At 31.3% G+C, this 25,418-nt stretch overlaps 1 protein-coding gene across 2 annotated transcripts in view; it reads left to right on the top strand.

The window, feature by feature from the left end:
* Positions 1 to 16,906, top strand: part of LOC139861256 (putative MO25-like protein At5g47540) — a 108,659-nt gene extending 91,753 nt beyond the window's left edge. The window contains exons 2-12 of one of the 2 annotated variants that reach the window (XM_071849586.1): positions 11,166 to 11,307; positions 12,108 to 12,269; positions 12,765 to 12,883; positions 13,045 to 13,119; positions 13,455 to 13,548; positions 14,364 to 14,423; positions 15,851 to 15,919; positions 16,071 to 16,169; positions 16,255 to 16,299; positions 16,391 to 16,493; positions 16,582 to 16,906. In XM_071849586.1, the coding sequence (XP_071705687.1) occupies positions 11,188 to 11,307; positions 12,108 to 12,269; positions 12,765 to 12,883; positions 13,045 to 13,119; positions 13,455 to 13,548; positions 14,364 to 14,423; positions 15,851 to 15,919; positions 16,071 to 16,169; positions 16,255 to 16,299; positions 16,391 to 16,493; positions 16,582 to 16,652 (1,017 nt within the window). In that variant the 5' untranslated portion in view covers positions 11,166 to 11,187 and the 3' untranslated portion in view covers positions 16,653 to 16,906. Of the gene's footprint in view, positions 1 to 11,069; positions 11,308 to 12,107; positions 12,270 to 12,764; positions 12,884 to 13,044; positions 13,120 to 13,454; positions 13,549 to 14,363; positions 14,424 to 15,850; positions 15,920 to 16,070; positions 16,170 to 16,254; positions 16,300 to 16,390; positions 16,494 to 16,581 lie in introns of those variants that run through there. The other variant, XM_071849585.1, reaches the window with a different exon arrangement.
* The last annotated feature ends 8,512 nt before the right edge of the window (positions 16,907 to 25,418 follow it).

Raw genomic sequence — 25,418 nt, forward strand, 5'->3', positions numbered from 1 at the left:
GAGGGCAAATGAAACTCACAATACTGTATTTTGTAGTAAGAATATGCATACGACAGAACTGAACAATGCAGGGTTGGCCTCGGATTTACGAACCTATACCAATTATTAATATTAATACACATAATAACAATTAAACAAGTTTATATAATAGTATATTAATTTCTAAAATATACTTTGTTTATATGTATCTTAATTTATATGTTATTTTAATACATATCTTAGATATATTTACTTTCAATATTTGAAATAATTAGTTATTACATTTTTTTTATATGTAAATTCAAAAGGTATGTTAAGTTTTTATTAAAATAATTTCAATACTAATGTTTAGTAATAATGATAACACTTATATCACTTTTAATAATAATAATGATCTTACAAATTTTAGAATGATAATAATATTCCTAATATCAATAATAATAATAATAATACTTGTTCTAATACTTATTTTGATATTAATATTAGTTAATATAATAATAATAATTAAAATAACAATAATAATAACAATAAGTAATTACAATAATAAAAATTTTAAAATAGAAAACTACCTCACAAATCTGTTTTAAAACGAAAGAGCCCCGAACCGGGCTCGAACCCATGACCTCTCGAATACTCGAAACATCCCCCAACCAATCGACCAATTCTGTTATTTTGTATGTTTTCGTAACCCAATCCTATATAACTCGGCATTCAACATTGTAAAACCATTGCATGAGCCCAAGAAACCCAAATACAATTAATCAGCCCATTTACTAAAACCTGAATCAATAGCAGTTGGTTAAAAAAATTCTTTTGTAGCAATCTAGGATTGAACTCGCGACCTTCTGGTAAATGAAGACACCACAGAACCGTTCCACTACTACCTCTTTTCTGTTTTAATTCATTACTTAAATCTATTTACTCTATCTATCTGTTCTATATTTCTTTCAACCCAAAACCCCACTTGATTAGCATTATCACGTGTTCATTCAATAAAAAAAAATCGACAGCTCACCTAATGGATTATACTCGAATTATTCCACCATTCGAAAAAGTAAAGCAATATAAGTGGAGTGGTTACCAAAGAACTTTATTATTATTATATATGTACCTATACATATTATCATCAACCTCTTGTTTCTAAACAGAAGTAGTAGCAGCAGCAAACATTCGTTCACGCTTCTAATATCTATCATTCTAATCGTAAATGTTTCTCTATCGTACACGTACAGTGAGTCAGAATCAGAAAGCCGTCGCAGCTGTAGAAGACATATTGCAGGTGACGGTTTTTATGGTGTTGATGGTGTTTAATTCGAACAGAAACAGAAGATACAGCAACATCAATGGCAGGTTATAAGATCGTGTTCTTTATGTTTCGCTAAAAGAAAGGATGAGAGAGAGATATAAAGAAAAATATGTAGAGAGAGAGAAGTGAGATATGGAGGTTGGTGAGGTTGGTGGCTCTCCGGTGATGGCAGGCGGCAGTGGTATGGTGATGGCGAAGAAGGAAGTGGTGGTGATGATTTGTGTGTAGGTGGTTCACGGCCAAAGGTGGTGCTTATCACGAATAGAAGGGTAGCAACAAACTAAAGTGGGTTCTCGGTTCTCATGAAGTTTGATTATGATGAACGATGGTTATGATGAACGATGGTTCGTGGTTTTGTCTGGGTTATCGAATATAGTAAGGCAGTACGAGGGTTATGGGTTCTAACGGGTTTTGATGGTTAGGGTTGTTGCATTCTTGGTTTGGGTTGTCAACGAAAGATGAAACAATCAACAACATAAAATGGCTCAATGGTGATTGACAACTAGGAAATGGGATACAAATGTGGTGTGTGATTTATAAATGATGATAATTTAAAAGGTGGGTTAAAATGGCTCTTGCTCAGAGAAAAATAGAAGTGTAGAGATGAGTACACAAGTAGGGTTGTATATATATTACATATATATAATTTAGAAAGTTGATTGGTTTGATTGAATAACGACACAGTTCAATTACAATAATATTTTCATTTCACGGATGGATTGAAAGGCAACAAGTGGAAGAAAAAGCAATTCAATATCAATAATTAACATTAACTTTAACATATAAAACTAAAACGTGATATTAAAAGAAAAATAGATTAGCAGTCCTTTATTTCGTTCAGTTGTACCAACGGTCCATGGAGTATTAAATCGTGCTCCGTTGATAATCAGTGACAGATAAAAGTCTTCTAAACAATTCTAAATTTTTTTAAAAAAAATAAATAATTTCATTTATTTTGGTCATTATGGTATAAAATTCGATCATTAATTATTAAATAAAATTTTACATTAATTATTTACCCCCAATTCCAGGTAAAATATAAAAAGTTTTAAAATTAAATAAATTGCTCCTAAATGCATTTTTACTAAGCCTATAATTTATAAATCCCAGTTTCGAATCACCGTTTATTTTAAAATAACATAAGTTTGAATTAAACTTCTCTAAATAATAATCGAAACGTCCAACGAGTATTACAATCACTAAATATTTATTTTTGATATACTTTTATTTATATATATAAAGATATGTTTTAAATAATAATAATAATTATATTTTGTTTTATTTTACATAGATAAATTTTGGTAATAACAACATACAATATTAAAAATTTTATTTCTAATTATTATTTATATATTTATATATATATATATATACACACACACATATCAAGTTACAATTAATTGTTCGTGAATCGTCGGAACTGGTCGAAGGTCAAATGATTTCATGAAACGGTTCAAAAATTTTGAGACTCGGTTTAATAGACTTTGCTTATCGTGTCAAAACTATATAAAGATTAAGTTTAAATTTGGTCATAAATTCCCGGGTCATCACAATGAAATCACCTAGAATTTTGTAAAGATGACATGTGACAAATTAATGGAAAATAGGATAATTAAATTTAAATTTATAATTAATATATACATGAGAAAGTATCAATAAACTGATTTAATACTAAATACAGTACATGTCTTGCTCAAAATATTTATTTTGACTTGACACACAACTTTATAATTCTTTAGTAAGTGTTTGTACATTTTTACTAATCAAATATCATTTATAACTAGTTAACATGTTTTTTCGGTTATATAATGTAATGAATATATATAATGAAACCAACTTACGAAGATAACCTATATACTTATAATGGAAGGAATATAGTAATAACAAGTTGAAGGACCCGTGTAATACCCGTTAGTTAAATGAAAATCTTTTAAATATTAATCTATTCATCAAAAAAAAAAAAAAAAAAAAAACTATCACAAGTTTACTTTTTTGGTATTGTTTTTATCAACTTTGGCTTTAGATTTTTTTTTTGTGTGATATAATATTTTAATAAAGTCATAAAAATATTCAATTTTAGATGTATTTTTCATTGGTATAACTTATATAAAAAATTTTATAATACAAACAAAACAATTAAAAATCAAGGTTGAAGAATAAAAACTTTTAAAAGTAAAATGGAACAAATTTTTTTTTTTTTTTTTACAGATAGAGTATATTAAACTTCAAAATTGTTATTTAAGTTAAAAAAAATTACTCAGCATATAGACATAAAATTTCTTTGCTTATATATAATTTTAATCTAAGGGGTTGATTAATTTTATTTTGCTTATATATAATTTCGGATATTCGAAAATTTGTATAGTGGATTTGGTCATCTGATATTCGAATTTGAAATATCATATATTCGATTTTTGAATATCCAAAATTTTGAATTCAGATATCGAATTATCCAAATATCCAAACTTCAATTTTTATTTGAGATGAAAAAAATACAATTATGCTGTGTATGATTAGATATGTGATGGTGGTTATAATGAGAATAATATCTTACGTGTCCGTAGATCTTGATATGTTTTTTTCCCCATTTTGAAGTGAAGTTTAATAAAGTATACAACTATGACCGTCACTGCTTGCTTCAATAGTAATCACAGATATTATTATAAAATCAATTATAAATATATATAATTTTATTCTCCCGGTGCATATGATACAGATAGTAGATAATGAAATTTATTTTGGTAAAATCATATTCAAATAAAAATTTTTAAAGTAAATTACAATGAACATTTTTATTAATGTCAATTAAATGTAGATTAATATAAGAATAATCAATGTCAAATTATTATCAAACTCATTAATTTAAGATTCATTAAAAGTAAAGATAAAAATAATAAAATATAATTTTTTAATTTTTTTATTAAATTTGGATTTCAGTTATTTTAATATTAATACATAAATTCAATAAGAGTTTTTTTTATTATTATTACTTCCTTAATCTCAGTTCAATGGTCTTGTTTTGACTTTAGAGGTCTTTCCTACTTTGACATTAAATTATTTTGTGTGTGTTATATAATACTTGATGAACATTATACTGGTAAAAAATATTTTAAAAATTTAATCCATTGATATAAATTTAATGGATAATATATAATAGAAACAAAAATATATAGGGTCAAAGTGAAAATAAAAGACCTCCTTAGACAAAACCCGACAATGACAAGGGGGTACTAAATTAAGATTTTTAAAATTATGACCAAATACGATTTTTAAAATGTTATTTAAATCTCGAGATATAATTAAAATTAAGAGGATCTTGTCGAAGCAATTAATTGGTTTTGGGATACGGGTGAAATCTCGAGAGGATGTAATGCATCGTTTGTCACACTCATTCCAAAGAAATCGGACCCGTTGGGACTTGGTGATTTTAGACCGATAAGCTTAATAGGAAGTTATTACAAAATTGTGGCAAAAATCCTATCGAATCGTCTACGGAAGGTTTTACCATCTCTTGTTGGACCCGAACAAAGCGCATTTTTAAAAGGGCGATATATTCTTAATGGGGTACTAATCGAGAATGAAACTATTGACTACCTTAAATCAAAAAAGAAGAAAGGTATTATCTTCAAAGTCAATTTTGAAAAGGCCTTCGATTGTCTTAATTGGCCCTTTTTAATGGAAATCATGAAATGTATGGGATTCGGAGACAGATGGAGGAAGTGGATTTCGTCTTGCCTCACCTCGGCCTCTATCTTAATCCTAATTAACGGGGCACTAACTAGAGAGTTTTCACTTGGAAGAGGTGTCCGACAAGGAGACCCGTTGTCTCCTTTTCTTTTTATTTTAGCGGCCGAGGATTTAAATATTCTCACAAAAGCGGCTACGGACAAAGGGTTATTTAAAGGAGTGGAGGTCGGGAATGAAAAAGTTTTAATCTCTCATCTTCAATACGCGGATGATACCATATTTTTTGGGGAGTGGAGTAGGATTAATGCACTTAATCTTGGTAAACTTCTTAAATGTTTTGAACACGCTTTGGGTTTAAGAGTTAACTTTCAAAAAAGTTATGTTTTTAGTGTTGGTGTTGAACTTGAGGAAGTTAAATTAATTGCAAGACATTTAGGTTGCCAACTAGGTAAGTTTCCTTGCACTTACCTTGGCTTACCTATTGGATCGAAAATGAATAAACTCAAAGATTGGCGTCCGGTTATCGATAAGTTTCATCGTCGACTTTCGAGTTGGAAAATGCGTTCGTTGTCTTTTGGAGGAAGATTAGTCCTCATTAAATCGGTGCTCAATAGTTTTCTGTTGTACTATTTCTCGCTATTTTGCGCTCCGCCTTGGGTGATAAAAATACTTGAGAGTGTGAGGAGATCTTTTTTTTGGGGGGGGGGGGGGGGGGGGGGGTTCGGGTACAAACTCAAAAATATCGTGGGTTAAATGGGAAAATGTCATTAATAATTATGGGAACGGTGGGTTAAATATTGGGTCATTACGGGGTAAAAATTTAGCCTTATTAGGGAAATGGTGGTGGAGGTTCAAAACCGAAACTAACTCCCTTTGGGTTAAAGTCATTCGTAGTATTTACGGTGTGTGTGGCGGCCTAGTGTTGGAAAGTGGGAATCTTCACTTATCGACATTGGGTACTTGGCGTAATATTGTCTTATCAGGTACATATTTGGATGAAATTCAAGTCCCATTCAAGAACTCCTTTGTTAGATCAATTGGTGACGGTGGAGCAACGTCCTTTTGGCATGATCATCGGATTAGGGAAGAAAGGCTAAGTTCTATTTTTCCTAGGTTATACCACTTGGAATGCAACAAGAGTGCACTAATCAAGGACCGTCTTAAGCAGAATGAGTATGATGATGGCACTACAACTTCATGGGAATGGATTCGTGAACCAACTGGGCGCACACTAGGAGAATTGCAAAGCATGTACAACTTAATTTCTTCTTTTTCTTTTAGTTGCAGGGACAATGACTCGTGGCATTGGAATTTGGCATCTAATGGAGTGCTCGAAGTAAAAAAACTGACCAAAATTATCGATGAGTAGATCCTGGGAGCTGATTCTACTCAACAAAACACAGCTCGAAACAAGCTATTCCCGAAAAAGATAGAGATTTTTATTTGGAGAGCGTTAAAGAAAAGACTACCAGTACGGGTCGAACTTGACAAACGAGGCATTGATCTCGATAATGTTCGATGTCCTATTTGTGATGATGACTTGGAAATGGTAGATCATTCACTTATTTTTTGTAATCACGTTCTTGATATTTGGGATCGTGTTTATAAATGGTGGAACCTTGGTAACTTCGTGGATTTTAGTTTGACCGAAGCTCTCATTGATTCTAATGGTATTTCGTCATCAAGTTATGGGAGTATGGTTTGGCAAGCGGTAAAGTGGGTGTGTGCTTACCTAATTTGGAAGAATCGAAACAATAAAATCTTTCACGGGAAATGTTGGAACGGTCCGGTTGCGCTAAATGAGATTCAAGTTATGTCTTTTGATTGGATTTCAAATAGGTCGAGAGGGAAAAAAATTGATTGGCTCACGTGGCTAACCAGTCCAAGAGTGTGTCTAAATAGCTAATACTCGTGTATATGTATCTAGTCAGTCTTTGAGTTGTTTGCTTTGCAACTGTTCGTGTAATACTTTTAGCTAGCTTTTGTAATCTTTTCGTGTTCAATAAAATTTGTCTTTAAAAAAAAAATGTTATTTAAATCAACTTTCAAAATCTAAAGAATTGATATCAATAGTAATTGTTGATTTTATATAATTAATCGAATATTTAATCAATCAACTTTAAGATTATAAATAAATAAATTATTGGTGAAGATAATGATAGAAAATTTATAATAAGCCTTTTAATGAATGATAACGTTTGTAAATATAGTTACCATGATATGTTTTTAAACCGTAATAAATAATTCTTCTAAATATGGTGCTTGTTAATAACTAATGTAATCAAACGGCGAAATAACCTCTAATCCAACAACACCGAAGAAAGTCGCATCGATCGTTCGAAGGATACACGAATCGCCCTAAGAAACATCCAGATACGGCACCGTCACCATCAAGAAAATAGAGTTTGTAGACACACAATCTATGAATATTAAATATGGAATAGGAGATCGTGGTTCGAGATTGAATTTTTGAGAAGCATATTCTGATGAATGAAGCCCTAACTTGACGTCGATTGTGGAGGAAGAGAAATAAAGGGTGTGTGAGTGAATGTCAAGAAAAGATAATAGGTTTAATAGGTGTAACTGATGTCGTTTTTGTGAAAATGAAACGACAACATTTAGGGTCTCTTTTAGTATATAAGGAAATTAATTGATAATCACCTTCATATATGAATATTTTTATTACATGGTTAATTACTTAATTATGACATTACCTAAAATTTTGTAAAGATGACATGTGGTAAGTTAAAGGAAAACAGATGATTAAACTTAATTAGGATGACATCATCATATTAGATTAATATTTTAAAAAATACACACCTATCTAAAAAACTATATTGCACCATGAAAAATAGAGCATATAACTGTCTAGTTCGTTCATATCATTTCTGGTTAGTAATTCAGTTGAGACGTCATAGAGAAACACATCGACTAATCTGTTACCAGTGCATATTATTTTGGATGAGAAATGTAGATGATTAATGAATAAAGAAAGAGATGATGGCATAAAGATGAAGATGATAAGTTTGAATTTCAAATAGATACGGAAAATTTGAATCAGGAGGCGTGATGTGTCTGTAGAAATTATACGTCATCATTTCAAAGTTTAACCATGTCCAACATATAAGGATTGCGGCATGTCACTATTAGGGGGTATTGGGTGATGTCAATATTAATTATTTTTAACAAAATTATAAAACTATTAAAAGTTAAACAAATTTATAATAACAAGAAAATGCCTTATTTATATGATTTATAGTGAATTATAATATTCTATTTATTAACATATAATATAATAATGTATGTAGATTTTTAGATAATAAATAATATATTGTAGATAAGAATAAAAATTTAAAATAGCTTGTGTGTCTCTGTTTCACCAAGGAGGAAAAGCAAATCAAAGAACTACAAAATTAATTTAAAAAAATCACAAAATTATTAAATTGCCCATACATGTAAACATTACCGTTCACTGGTAATATAATTAATTAACCAAATATGCTAATACTATGATGGATAATAATTAGAATACTGTTAAATTACTTAATCACAACACTAAAGACTATGGTTATCATTTTCCTAATAATTAATACTTCTTCTGTCACATAGTTGTTGACCTCTTTGATTTTTGGTTGAATTTAAGATATATTAGGTACTTGTCTAAAGTGTCTTTAATTAAATTATGTTATTATAAAGAATAATTACAATAATTTAGTTGTCACGTTATATGTTATATTTTTAATAATAAAAAGGGCATAACAGGAACTTTAGCGATTTTTTGTAGTTATTTAGCAAGACGCAATATTCATAGAACATACAAAAATAATAAAGTGAACAATTTTTTTTCCGAGGGACACAATAATATATATATATATATATATATATATATATATATATATATATATATATATATATATATATATATATAACGTAAAAGTAATAAAATAAAATATATTGTAAAATTAAAATTTAAAAGTGGTACTGTATATATATATATATATATATATATATATATATATATATATATATATATATATATATATATATATTATACAATAAAAGGAAGGAAAAAGAAAGTAAAAATAAAAAGAGGAAAATGAAAGTGTTGGATTAGGCATTAGTGATGGATAGATAGCAAAGTTTTGGTGCAGAGTTAGATCTTTGTTGGTGTTTAAGCAAAAACAATAGAAATAGCGATAACAATGAAAAAATTACTCTCGTCGTCTTTGAACATATACCGAAATCATAAGCGTCGTCCTCAAAGATTTTTATTTGCATTCGTCGTCACTAAACTTGCATTTTATAACTTGTGTCGTCCTTCTGTTAACTGTCTGTCTCTTTCCTCCGTTAACCTTCAGTATGTGCCAAACATGTGAGGAAAATTCTGTCATTTTCTCTTTTTGAAAGTTCAGGGACAACCGACGTAAATTTGTCTTTTTTCATTAAATAACTTTATTTTTTTTCTTTTCATTTTTCATTTTTTTTTCTTTTCTTATCACCTTACTTTCGTACCGCTAATGAATAACTAATTATTTGTTATATAATTTTTTATTTAAATTATATAATTTTGTGTTTTAGTAATTTAAATTAATGTATTTTATGTTTAATAATGTGATTCCATACAATATAGCGTTTATTGCATTAATTCCTAAACGATTACATTATTTCCTAAACAGAACAACAACTTAGTTTCTAAAACGATTACATTAATTCCTAATGGCTATCTTCAACATACACCTTGATCAATCTTCGTAATCGCGAATATCGTATTGCTAAAACCTTTTTGGAGATTCAGGTACAACTTCTTGATCACTTTCAAAAATATTTTCGCTTTCATCCCTATATTCGATATAAAGCTTAATTGTTTCATAACGTACCAATGCTCGCCCTACCAAAGCAAACCAATCGTGGTCATCTTCAAGTAGCGAGACGGGAACGTTGGGTTTTTTGAAATACCAAACCTGTTTGAAAAACAAAGGTGGGTCTTCCTGAAGAAACTCAATCAACTTCGACTAGTCATACTCACACGCATCAATGAAATACTCTTGTTTTCGGCAAGATTGATAATTCATCACTTCCTGATCAAATTCACCTCTGTAATTAACTTGTAAGCCAGCATTCAACGGACTCATTTTGAATAACTGAGAGAGTTTTAGAAGTTTAGATTTTTTTGAAAATGTGAAGTGTGAATTGAAGTTGGTGAAATGGAGTATTTATAGGAAAAAAATATAGCCGTTGGTCAATTTTAAAAAATAGATGTTTGTCATTTAAAAAACGTTATTATTATTCTTATTATTTTTATTTGTTAAAAACTATCAATAATATAAAATAAATTAATAAAACACAAAAAAATAAAAAAAATGTCACATCAGCATTTCACTAACAAATCACACAAAAAACAAACACCATCACTACTCCACACAAAAACTCACACGTCCTAGTCACATTATTAAACATAAAGTACATTAATTTAAATTACTAAAACATAAAATTACATAATTTAAATAAAAAATATATAACAAATAATTAATTATTCATTAGCGGTAAAGTAAGGTGATAAGAAAAGAAAAAAGAGAAAAGAAAAATGAAAAGAAAAATGAAAAGAAAAAATAAATTAAATTATTTAAGAGAAAAAGACAAATTACGTTGGTCGTCCCTGAACTTTCAAAGAGAGAAAATGACAGAATTGCCCTCACATGTTTGGCACATGCTGAAGGTTAACGCAGGAAACAGACGGACGACACAAGTTATAAAATGCAAGTTCATTGACGACGAATGCAAAAAAACTGAGGACGACACTTATGATTTCGGTATATGTTCAAGGACGACGAGAGTAATTTTGTCGATAGCAATAACAATGAACTATTCTTAATGTAGATATATAATATATAATAATATTAAAATTAAAATTAAATTTAAAAGTACAGTAATTACATTACATTGCAATTTTTCAATTAAATCAAATCACAATAATAAAATAATACATAATACATACAATTAATATTAATACGATATATACAATAAATAAAAAAGAAAAAGAAAAAAGAAAGGAAAAAGGAAAAACAAAATTAAAAATAAAAAGAGGAAAATGAAAGTGATTGATACGATTAGGCAATTAGTGATGGATAGATAGCAAAGTTTTGGTGCAGAGTTAGAGTTACTTAGATCTTTGTTGTTGTTGGTGTAGCAATATCAATAGCAATAGCAAATAAGCAATGAAAGGTCTGTTCAAGTCAAAACCTAAGACACCGGTTGACCTCGTCCGTCAAACTCGCGATCTTCTCATCTTCATCGATCGCAATTCCGAAACTCGTGAAACCAAACGCGAAGAAAAGGTTTTCTTTCTTTCAGATTTACTTTTTTCCCCTTCAATTCAATTCAATTTATATTGATTTATTAATTGCATTGTAAATTATGAATTTTATCATTTTCATTAAATCAGGGTAATCATATATGGTGGATCAGCAACAAAATTAAATTAATCAATGTTAACACGAACAAAAGCCTAAAAATTTTCAATTAGATACGTAAATGATTTTTCGGAATCTACTGAAATTAATTTCATATTTGAAGAAATTACTAAAAATAATGGTGTCATCTCACTTAGGTTTTTTGCTGCATTCTCTTAATAATTGTATGCCTTCATCAAATAGGCCTTTTGATAATTATGCTTGAGCAGAGCAAAAGAGTGACAATCGAAAACACGAGTGGTGGATCAAGGAATAATTTTCTGTTTAGGGTGAAAAATACAGAATAACAGTATGGGCTATGTAGCAACTTCACATTTAATTGCACTAAATTCAGTGAAAATGTAGGCTACTAGGCTATAAATAGTTTGATATTGAGCCAAATATGTAAATGTAACTTAAGAAATGGCTAATACAGATATGATATTATGCTACTTAACTACACCTTGCGACTTTTACGTTTCCGGTAATAACTGATTGTAACTAATCTTGCATTGCCTATATAGATGCTGTCATGCTGCGAATATGTTCAATTTTCCATCTTTAGTTCTAACATAACATGGGAAACTGCAGACGTGTTTTAACGTTGCCGGCTGTATCTATAACATTACAAAAAAATGCGGAGTCCATGACTATATTCCTTTGGATAATATGTATTGGTTTGTCAGTTTGCAGAGTTGGGAAAGCTTCTTCGTGAGCTAAAACAAATCCTATATGGGAACAGTGAAGCTGAGCCGGTTTCGGAAGCTTGTGCGCAACTGACTCAGGAGTTCTTTAGGGAAAATACACTCCGTTTGTTAATAATATGTCTTCCAAAGCTTAACTTAGAGGTAAGCGTTTATTTAGTTGCATTCTCTTTATCAAGGTTGCAATATTCGGCTTCGCTACTCGAGGAATACTCGGTCGGGAGTAATCGGGAACTCAGAGATTAAATGGGGATTGATTGGATTGGACTTTTTATACATTTGAATTAACAAATTTCAAAATTATATGTGTAAATATAGAAGGAAACCATAAACATAAACATAAACTTTAACATAATTGTCATAAAACATAAACATAATCATTCATTTGTTCAAAAACTCTAAAACTCTAGTTTATAATCTTATTAATCTGTTGACCAATTTTGACTTTGAACGACTATGACCAACAAATCCAATTTTGACCCATTAATCGACGTTGACCGATTAACTAAATGGTATTTAGAAAATCATATCGGTCTGTTCTTAAAAAGTAGTAATCGGGGATTAATTGGGAGATTGGGGATTTAGCGGAAGTAATCGGGGGTTTTTTTACAGCAGTGCTCTTAATATCAATGTTGGCAGGCTCGTAAGGATGCTACTCAGGTTGTTGCCAACCTGCAACGCCAGCAAGTACAATCACGTTTGATTGCATGCGACTATTTGGAGGCAAATATCGATCTTATGGATATCTTGGTCTCAGGGTAAGCTTTTAAGGATGCTTATATGATTTCTTGTTCCGTCGTTCGTAAAAATTATAATATTACTTTGTTTGCTATTAATCTATTATGCATAGTTGCAAATGAAGTAACTTTATTTTAATGTGATTTGACCGTGAGTATTTTATGCTCTTTTCTGCATATAGCTATGAGGACACAGATATGGCGTTACATTATGGTGCAATGCTTAGGGAATGTATACGTCATCAAAGTGTTGCTAGGTGCGTGTTTTACCTTCAAATAGCTAGATTGCTTTGATCAGTTTAAGTAACTCGTGGATTAGTAATAAATTGTCTATTTGCATGTGATGCGATATGCGAGACTTCATTTAAGAAGGCTTATTTGAACCATTCCGATAATCAATGTAATAAAAGCTAGATACTTTTATGATGTCTAAGCATATTTTTTGGTTAAAGTGGTTTCCAATATAAGGTTCTGTTTGATGCATTGTTGAACTTCTCAAATGGAAATAAAGAAAATTTCATGTAGTATATGGAATACTATTTCATCTGCTAAATACTAAGACCCATTTGAGTTACATTGATTTTGTTCACAGGTACGTATTGGAGTCGGAGCATACTAAGAAGTTCTTTGATTTTATTCAACTTCCAAATTTTGATATTTCTGCTGACGCAGCTGCAACATTTAAGGTTGAGTATGCTAGACCTAACCAAAATAGTAGACATGCTTTTCATCTGAAGAATATTATGTGTATTGTCTGAGTTTGACCGTGCTTTATAAATCCATTGCCATGCAATGCGGTGCAGTTGACTTCTTCTCCTGGTTTATTTATGTATATAGAGTAGGTGTGGAAAATGGGCTGGTCAGGAGGGTTGGTTAACGAATAAAAGCGGCTCGTTTATAAGTATTTTGCATAATGGGTTGGGTCAGGTTGGGCTAACACGGAAACACATGTTATTATTTTGTTGAAGCTTCTATAATTAACATGTTAGATGATTAGAAAAATTTACGTTAATAATAAGAGCGACATAGAAGGACATGTTTCCGATGACTTTCATCATGTTTGACTATCTCGTCTTATTTCACCAGTTCCATTTCTTGTTAAACACTTAAATCTTTATTATTAAAAAATTGACATGCTGGAGATGTCAAATAGCCCACATCGGCCCTTGTGTATTAGAAGGGTTGAAACTGCCTATTGTAGTTGCACAAGTAGAGCTTATAAATATCATAAGCAGCAATTCATGTATCACTTTATCAAACCAAGTACTCCGTACAATGGTGCTTTCAGATTTCCACTATGCGCACAATTCTATTTTTATGTTAATGTTTTTTAAATTTTTATCATTTTCAAATTCTTTGACATTAGAAATCATCACTGTAGACATTACTATGTTAGCATGCATTTTTGTATGCTAAATTTTGGAAAACGATCTTATGTTAGTCATTTGATACACAATGGCTTTAATAGTACCATACCTAAGTGATTCCATTTTTGCTGTAGGAGCTCATGACTCGACACAAGTCTACCGTGGCAGAGTTTTTGTCCAAAAACTATGATTGGGTACGTGACACTTGCATAGCTTATAGTTATGGTTCCGTGTTTGTGGTTCAGTTATAGGGTGACTAAGAATAGAGTTTTAATGTTTCTGTGATTTTTTTTCCTGAGGTCATATTTTGATTATAATAATTAAAAAAGGTTCATAGCAGAGAATCCAACAATTTCCAAAAGAAACTTTAAACTGACATTCTGATCTGCCATCTTTACGTGTATTACATTTAAAGGACTGAGAATAATATAACTAGATGGCCTCTCCTACATGATAATTATGGGTTACTCTCACTATATCATAAATACAACAAAATATTAAATGTGTTGAATTGCAAAATGAAAGCAGTTATTTTAGATAACTATGGCAGCTGGATAACAATCCAAAGTTAATAACGTTCCATCCTAGGTCATAGTAGTTATGTTAATATGAATCACTCCTTTAATATTGCACATTGTCAGTAAATTTGCTTTTAAAATATTCCGAATTATAGAATATCCAACCAAATTTGGATTTACTTTAAACTACCTTATGCCGTTCAAAAAAAAAAAAAAAAAAAACTTTAAACTACCTTATGCAAATGTGTTCTAGAACGTTACCTGTCTCTATACTTAAAGGGGGAATTCAACAAATCATTTAGGAGAAAAATAATTGATTCAAGGTTCAGGGGTTTTCTCTCTATACATACACTTTTTAAGGTTGTCGACCATCTTTTCTTAACGTCCAGGAACGAATTACCATATAATTTTTCAGCCTTCTTAATACTTTGGTTTATATATTATGGCGTATGTATGATATACGGAGTAACCTACTCATAGTCAGTAATAAGTCATAAGTCAGGTAACTATTAACTGATCTCCAGTTTTTACAAGTTAAGACAAGTTGAGCCTACTTCTAACTCTAACTGTTAGAACTTGATGAAGACCATTTACTACTAAACCAGTGAACCGTTATAATAGAATAGTGACTCTGACGATATTGGCTTGTTACAAATGAATATTATAGGGTCTAGATATGAAAAATAAGTGTTAGTAATATAATATTATGTCATTGATTCAACTTTTGTTGCTTTTGTTGAAGATGTTGCTTCTCGATAGAAAATCAGTATCATGAAAGCACACATCTGCGTATTAGCCATCTTCCCTAAGCATAGATTGATAAAACCTAATTGGATTTTGAGGAACTATAGATAAAGATAGGACAGCATAGATGTTAGATAAGACACTTAGGCGCCGTTTGGCTCACGGAATCCAATGGGATTTCGGCGGAATTGGAATTGAATTTAGACACGCTTCGTTTCTAAATTCAATTCCAATTCCAATTCCGCTCATTGGATTCCGTGAGCCAAACGGAGAGTCTCAATGGTTTAAACAAACATAGAAATGTCATTTATTCCTGTACGTAACATAATGTCACGCACTAAATGTGTTTCTTGTCTCAGTTTTTTGCAGAGTATAACGGAAAGCTTCTTGAGTCTCCTAATTACATAACCAGAAGACAAGCCATCAAGGTGAAGCCAACATTTTATTTTATTTTATTTATCAATCTTTTTTTTTTAAATCATTACTTAAGGTAAAAAGATCTATTTCTACTAAGAGGAGATCTTTCAACTTTCTTGGTCATTATTTTAAACTGTTACTGATAGTCCTTTTGTCATATAGTTATTGGGAGATATGCTGCTGGATCGTTCAAATTCCGCAGTAATGACTCGATATGTTAGTTCAAGGGACAATTTGAGAATATTGATGAATCTACTCAGAGTACAAATTCGAATCCCTATTTGATTAATAAGTATGCTTACATATTACATTTACATCATATGGTAAATATTGAGATTTTTTTCAGGAGTCGAGCAAGAGCATTCAAATAGAAGCATTTCATGTCTTTAAGGTACTAACCTATTATTTGGTTGAACTTTACAGATGAATCATTAATCACCTCAGTTCTTGGTCCGGTATGAATGATTAATTCTCTTTTGCAGTTATTTGCAGCCAATCAAAACAAACCAGCAGATATTGTTGGCATACTTGTTGCAAATAGGAGCAAGCTTCTTCGTTTGTTTGCTGACTTTAAGCCAGATAAAGGTGAAAAAAACTAGATTTTTACTTGTATATATTTTAGTAAGCATTTGGTAATTAAATTTTTGTTTTTTTGTTGTTGGTGTTGATACAGAGGATGAACAGTTTGAGGCAGACAAAGCTCAAGTTGTTAGAGAAATTGCTGGTCTTGAACCTCGAGACTGATTCTAATCGACGATGTTGTTGTACTGGTAATCATAAGTTAATGTTCTACCGTCTTGCATCAACTGTCCAGCACATCATATTATTTTATGTTTACCAGCCTAATGTTTACCTGTATGTCTATGTCAAAGAAAATAAGGTATTGGAATGATGATATAAGATGGTATTCATATTATTTGTAGTACTCCGTAGTATATACTGGTCTGTGTTTGTAAGACCTATAAAAAATGATTCCAGCCATTCTTGGTCTTTTATTTTTTATTTATTGTTATAATATATAAATATATATATATAAATGGATAGTCAATTATTGATACACAAAAGTAATATTATTGTATTACCTAAACTTGTGATATTTTTGCTATAAATAGCCATGAATGCAAGCATTAAACTTGTACCATTTTCTCACACTTACAAAGTGTTTCTTTCTTTCTCTCCATTATCATCTTTGTTCTTACACTTCATTATTAGCATTTTTAATCAAGAATCAAACCACTAAAGGTAGTTATAAGCCTACTGAATTATAACACGTTTTCAGCACGATAATCTTAATACTAATTATGGTTGGCTCTGCCACCTAAATGATATATGGTCGGTTATACCACCTGAATAATATATGGTCGACACTGTCACCTAATTATCATTTATGTTATATAACATTTATTTATGATTGCTTACATATGGTCGACATTGTCGCCTACTTATCATTTATGTTATATTAAATTTATGTTTAATGTTTATATACTTATGAATATAAATTGACTCTAATTTATCATGTTGTTTGTTTTAATTTTTGATAATAGAAAATGTCGAATCTGGAAAAGCTTAAATTTACTCCTTTAGAATCAACGGGAAACAACTACATGTCATGGGTTATAAAAGTAAAAATGCATCTTAAATCAATGGTCATTCTTGAAACCATAAATGAAAACAACACTTGTTCTGAAAAAGAACAAGCAACGGCATGTTGCTTTATTCATCAACATATTGATGAATGCTTACAAAATAATTATGTGACTGTAGAAGATCCCCATGTTTTATGGGAAGGTCTCAAAAGCAGATTCAATAATCAAAGAGAAATTTTACTTCCAGCTGCTATGGATCAATGGAGAACATTAAGGTTCCAAGACTTTAAGAAAGTAAATGAATACAGCTCAGCTCTGTATAATACAGTCTCACAACTTAAATTCTGTGGACATGAAATAAGTGATGCAGACATGTTGAAGAAAACTTTCTCCACAATGAATGCTGTCAACATCACAGTGCAAAGAAATTTGAGAATGCTAAAGTTCAACACATATCCTGAACTTAATTCATATCTCTTGTTTGCAGAGCAAAATGATGAGCTATTAATGAAAAATCAGCAATCCCGTCCTACTGGTACACTTGCAATCCCTGAAGCAAATACTGCAAATAATTATAAACAGGGACAAGGACGCGGGCAAGGTCGTGGTTATAATAACCATCGCCATCATCATGCCAAAAGCCATAACTATGGTAGAAACCATCCTTATGGTAATGGGAATGGGCGTGGACGTGGCCGTGGTCGTGGCCGTGGTGGTCAAAGAAATAATAATCCACGAAAATATAAATATCAACCACAAAACAAGCCCACTAAACAAGATGTTGAAGAAAATTCTTCTAAAAATTCTAAAGAATCTTGTTACAGACGTGGTAGAATGGGCCACTGGGCTAATACTTGCCGAACATCTAAGCATCTTGTTAAGATGTATCAGGATTCGCTGAAAGGTAAAGAAAATGAAGTAAATTTTGTGGATAATATTGATCCAACAGTCACTGAGCAACCATCTGATTTATATGAAGATTTCTTGAATTAAATTAATATGTTTCTTTTATAAATAAAACGATTTAACCTTTGTCATCATGTTTTCTCAAATGTTTCAGTTCTATATGTTTTATCAAATGTTCCAGTTCTATGTTTGATGTTTCAATTCTATGTATGTCAAATGTTTCAGTTTTATCTATTTGTGTGTAATAAACATTTTGTGTAAAATTTATATACTTACTGTTTGTTTCTTATATATGAAGTTTAATATGAATTCTGCTGGAACACAACATCAATCAAGTAGTGGAGATCTCTGTATAGCAGATAGTGGTACTACACACACTATACTTAAATCTGAAAAATATTTCATTGATTTGAAACCAACGGAAGGAACTATACATACAATATCAGGTGCTGCTAACTTGATAAAAGGGATATGAAAGGCAAAATTCATATTACCAAACGGTACAACATTTTTAATTAATAATGCCTTATTCTCTCCTAAGTCAAGCAGAAATTTATTGAGTTTTTCTGACATATACCTTAATGGATATGATTATCAGTCAGTAACGGCAGAAAATGAGAAATATTTAAGTATCACTAACAAGAATCACGTGATTGAAAAACTGCCAAGACTTAATTCTGGATTACATTATACACATATAAATGTACCAGAAGCACATATGGTGATTAAAGAAAAGTATATTGATCCTGGTGTATTTAATTTATGGCATAACAGATTGGGCCATCCAGGATCAACAATGATGAAAAGAATTATTGAATGTACACATGGACATCCACTGAAGGATAGAAAAATCCTTCATGATACAATGGTTCCATGTATATCTTGCTCTCTTGGAAAATTGATAACTAGACCCTCACCACTTAAGGTTGAGAAAGAATCACCAATGTTTCTTGAAAGAATTCAAGGTGATATTTGTGGACCAATTCATCCACCATGTGGACCATTTAGATATTTCATGGTCCTAATAGACGCATCTAGTAGATGGTCTCATGTTTGTCTGTTATCAAGCCGTAATGTGGCATTTGCAAAATTTCTTGCCGAAATTATTAAATTGAGAGCACATTTTCCTGATTACATCATTAAAAAGGTGAGACTTGATAATGCCGGTGAGTCTACATCTCAAGCATTTAATGACTATTGCATGTCTATAGGAATTGTTGTTGAACATTCTGTTGCTCATGTGCATACACAAAATGGTTTAGCCGAGTCACTGATTAAACGTTTACAATTAATCGCTAGACTATTGATAATGAGAACAAAACTCCCTGTATCTATATGGGGTCATGCAATTTTACATGCTGCTGCATTGATTCGCATCAGACCAAGTGCAAGTCATAAATATTCCCCCCTACAACTTGCTTTTGGTCAAGAGCCAAATATTTCCCACCTTAGAACATTTGGTTGTGCAGTATATGTTCCAATTGCGCCACCACAACGTACAAAATGGGTCCTCAAAGGAGGTTGGGAATATATGTTGGATATGAAACATCTTCAATCATAAGGTATATTGAACCTATGACACGTGATGTTTTTACAGCACGTTTTGCTGATTGTCATTTTAATGAAACATTGTTTCCTAGATTAGGGGGAGAAATAAAAAATAAAGAAAATGATGTTTCATGGTGTGAACCTCAATTAAAATATCTTGATCCTCGCACAAAAGAATGCGAGATAGAAGTTCAAAAGATAATGCATACACAAGAACTTGCAAATCAATTGTCTGATGCATTCACAGATACAAAAAGGGTGACTAAATCATATATACCGGCAGTTAATACTCCAGCTCGAGTTGAGATTCCAAATCGTAAAACTGATAATGTAGTCACTCAAGAATCTATGCCAAGTCTGAAACGTGGGAGACCAGTTGGTTCCAAAGATAAAAATCCTCGAAAAAGAAAATCAGCTGATAATAAGGTAAAAGAAAGTGTTCAAGAAAAACCACAAATCAGTACTCCTACTGCAGAGGAGATTGATGATGTCAATACAGAAATTGCAATCAATTATGCACATTCAAAAATATTATGGAACCGAAATGAAATGAAAAATCTTGATGAGAAATTTTCATTTAATGTTGCATATGACATCATGAATAATGATGATGATCCAGAACCAACATCTATGGTTGAATGTCAAAATAGACATGATTGGGCTCAATGGAAAGAAGCAATACGAGCTGAATTAGAATCACTCAATAAAAGAAAAGTTTTCGGATCCATCATTCTCACTCCTAAAGATGTGAAACCTGTAGGATACAGATGGATTTTTGTCCGAAAAAGAAATGAGAAAAATGAAGTTACAAGATATAAAGCTAGACTTGTAGCTCAAGGTTTTTCTCAAAGACCGGGAATTGATTATGAAGAAACTTATTCCCCTGTTATGGATGCAATTACTTTTAGATACTTAATCAGCCTGGCAGTTTCTAAAAATTTAGAAATGCATCTCATGGATGTTGTGACTGCTTATCTATATGGATCACTTGATAGTGATATATATATGAAGATACCTGAAGGATTTAAGGTACCAGAAGCATCAAATGCAAAACCCAAAGAAATGTATTTGATTAAATTACAAAGATCTTTATATGGGTTAAAACAATCGGGACGTATGTGGTATAACCGATTAAGTGATTACTTGATAAGCAAAGGGTATACAAATAACCTTACTTGTCCTTGTGTTTTCATTAAGAAAACAACATCCGGATATGTGATCATAGCTGTTTATGTTGATGATCTAAACATCATAGGTACAAATAAAGAGATCCATGAAGCCATTCAACTTATAAAGAAAGAATTTGAAATGAAAGATCTCGAAAAAACCAAGTATTGCCTTGGTTTACAAATTGAGCATATGCCTAATGGTTTACTTGTACATCAAACAACATATACTGAAAAGATTCTGAAACGTTTCAATATGGACAAGGCAAAACCATTAAGTACTCCTATGGTTGTTAGATCACTCAATGTTGAAATTGATCCATTTCGTCCATGTGAAGATCATGAAGATATTCTTGGACCAGAAGTACCATATCTTAGTGCAATTGGAGCTCTTATGTATCTTACAAATTGTACAAGACCTGACATTTCTTTTGCAGTTAATTTGTTGGCAAGGTTCAGCTCTGCTCCTACCAAAAGACACTGGAATGGGATCAAACACATATTTCGATACCTTCGAGGAACTACTGATTTAGGATTATTTTATTCTAACGAATCAAAACAAGATTTGGTTGGTTATGCTGATGCAGGTTATTTATCTGATCCACATAAAGCTAAATCTCAAACTGGATATGTATTCCTAAATGGAAGTACTGCAATATCATGGCGTTCTCAAAAACAAACACTTGTTGCTACATCATCAAATCATGCTGAAGTGATTGCATTACATGAAGCTACTCGGGAATATTTTTGGTTGAGATCAATGACACAAATCATTACTGATTCTTGTGGACTAGAACGCGATAAAAGTCCAACAATTATCTATGAAGATAATGCAGCTTGCATAGCACAGATGAAAGAAGGGTATATCAAAAGTGACCGAACCAAACACATACCTCCTAGATTCTTCTCATACACTCAAAATCTCATTAAGGACAACGAGATTGAAATGAGATATGTTCAATCCAGCAAAAATTCTGCTGATCTTTTCACGAAAGCACTTCTAACTGCTATTTTCAGAACACACGTTCATAACATTGGCATGAGACATGTTCAAAAGATGTAACAACTGAAGCGATGTCTACTTGAGGGGGAGTCAACTCCATGCTGCACTCTTTTTCCCTTAGCTAAAGTTTTTTTCCCACTGGGTTTTCTTTAGCAAGGTTTTTAACGAGGCAGTAACTTACAGTTGATCTTCAACAAATAAAATTGCTATCCAAGGGGGAGTGTTATAATATATAAATATATATATAAATGGATAGTCAATTATTGATACACAAAAGTAATATTATTGTATTACCTAAACTTGTGATATTTTTGCTATAAATAGCCATGAATGCAAGCATTAAACTTGCATCATTTTCTCACACTTACAAAGTGTTTCTTTCTTTCTCTCCATTATCATCTTTGTTCTTACACTTCATTATTAGCATTCTTAATCAAGAATCAAACCACTAAAGGTAGTTATAAGCCTACTGAATTATAACATTTATTAAATAAACTCTGTTTTTTTTTTTTTTAGGAAACACCATGTGTTATTTGATAACTTATGATCATGTCCACACTTTATTTTGGGTGTAGTACTATTGTGGGAAGGCTACCTTAAAAATGATCGTTTATTTGAAATGATTCGGATGTTTTATTAGAATAAAATGGATGGATTTGACATGCATGGAACAACGAATTTAGATAGCTTACAATTTATTTTTATTTTTTTAAATATATATAATTTCGAATAAAAAGTATATGATTATTTGTGTTCTTTTATGCTATTTTGTTACTATAAGTTTTTAAGTTGAATATGTATTTAATGTATACATGAATCAACTAGATACGAATTTATTTTCTTGTAAATAATTTTAAATAACAGTGCCTATAAAAATAAGATAATAAATCAGATTGAGGTTAAAAGAATTACACTACAACAACAATACCTAATACCACGAATGTAGGGTATGAGGAAGGTGGATTGTAGACAATTATTTCTCAAATGTAGGGTATGAAGGAGGTGGAGTGTAGACAATCATTTCTCGAACTTTATATTAGAAGGAAGTCATTAGTCCACTGCACCCGCAACTATTACATAGTATATTGGAAACCAGAATCTAACTTTATGTGTGAAAATAATCGAATATGCTAATATGCACATGGGTATATGCCTTTGATCTGAAAAATGACAGATATCCCTTTTCGACTATGTGACATGCTTTGTTAATTTTATTACTTTTGTACTCGTAGCATATTTTTTTACTAAGAATTTGACAGTCGATATCTATATCATTAAAATGTAAAAATTACATTGATAGGACATAAAGATCCTTGGAACTAATACAACTACAAGTGACGAGATAATCATAGTTGTTAAACTCACTCGAGTTATGAATCGATTTTTATTAGACATGCAAAATATCTTTAAAAATGAGATGATTCAGACATTAGTCGTAAATGTTTTTTAAAATGACTTTCAAATGACAATCAAACAAAATCTTAGTGTAATGTAATATCAAAAAAGAAATTGACACGAGAATTTAATTGTTATAATTTTTTGAAATTAATTGTATTTACTTGATAAACTAGTAGTTGGGTTATCTTCGCGTTGCATGTAAAAACGTCATGGTGCTGTCATGCTGACGAGATGAACAGTAAAAAACATAAAATAAAAAATAACGACTACTAATATATATGTATAAAAAAATAAAAACATCATGTTGCTTTCATGCTGATGAGATGAACAATAAAAACATAAAATAAAAAATAACGGCTATTAATACATATGTATAAAAAAAACGTCATGGTGTTGTCATGCCGATGAGATGAACAGTAAAAACATAAAATAAAAAATAACGGCTATTAATATATATTATAGGGAGTTGATCCTCACACACCACTTTTTAATCCATTCACACTTTTGTCTCATAAATTCATAGTTATACTCCTAAATTAATCTAGAGAGTTGAACTTATATTATTATTTTAAATATAATTAAGGGTATACTAGTAAATTAAGCGTGAATTGATCAAAAAATGGTGTGTGATGATCACCTCTCTATATTATATATTATTATATATGTATATAATAACTTAACAAACAACTATATTATGGTTTGTATTTTTCTAAAATAATATTTTACAGTATTATACTCCGTAATACACGGAGTATATTTTTAGTGTAAACTAATAGTGCTAAATCTGGTCTTTGCTCAAATAAGTTAAAAACAGCCCTGATTTTCACTAAAGCAAATCGTGTTCACACCCGATCTATTACTTGGTCTCTTTTTCGGTGATCTCCGACGGGACCAAACGCCGATCATCACCTCTGTTCTCTTGTTCACATCCTCTTTTCACACACCGGTGATCCTCTTCCAGCTGCTGCAACTCTTCCGGCGGATTTCGTTACCTTGATCACGTTTCGGTCTTCTCATCTATATGGCACAGGATGGTTTGGAAACCGTCCATCACATACGCAAAGGTATTTCTGATCCGATCTCTGAAACAACCAAGATTTCGACAACCTTTTACGTAACAAATTTTCCGAAAAGCTTTACGAAAAAAAAATTATGGAAGCTCTTTGATCCATTGGGTTGTTTGACTGATGCATTTATTGTTCAAAATAAATTATCAAAACTGGGAAAAAGATTTGGTTTCATTCGATTCATGGGGATTAAAGATCCTTATTCTCATGTTCGTTCTTTTGCTGATATTTGGGTGGACAATTACCATGTTCATGTTGCTGTAGCTCGTTTCCATAGAGCTAATGCCAAACCATTTGTTACCTTTGCTAAGCCTAAAATGCAGAATCCTAAGTTTAAACAGGACGGTAAGGTAAATGCAATTCCTAAGATTTTGAAGAAAGGTGATAAAATTGATCTCAATGATTATGCTTCGGTGGTTAAGGGTATAAAACCTAAGGAGGTCATTGAGATTGTGGAAACAGATCTGGTGTCTATTGATGATACTATGCGTTCTTTGATGGTAAAAGTGCGGGATTTCGACTCTCTTGAAATGCTCTATCCGATTTGCCACAGAGAGGGATTCCTTGATATCTCTATTAAGTATGTTGGTGGATTGTGGGCATGTATTGTGTTTGACTCAAGTTTAGCTCGTGAGGCGTTCTCGAAGAATGTATGTATGATCTCTATCTTCTCAGTTATTACTGTTCCTACATCAAACTTTATCGTTGATGAAAGAATCGTATGGATTGAGGTATGGGGTTTACCATCATGTGCTTGGGGTGTGGGGGCGTTTAAAAAGATTGCTAACTCTTTTGGTAAATTCCTCCGGTTACCAACAAACAATAATAACCCTTTA

Source organism: Rutidosis leptorrhynchoides, chromosome 8, assembly GCF_046630445.1.
Source record: "Rutidosis leptorrhynchoides isolate AG116_Rl617_1_P2 chromosome 8, CSIRO_AGI_Rlap_v1, whole genome shotgun sequence".
NCBI lineage: Eukaryota > Viridiplantae > Streptophyta > Magnoliopsida > Asterales > Asteraceae > Rutidosis > Rutidosis leptorrhynchoides.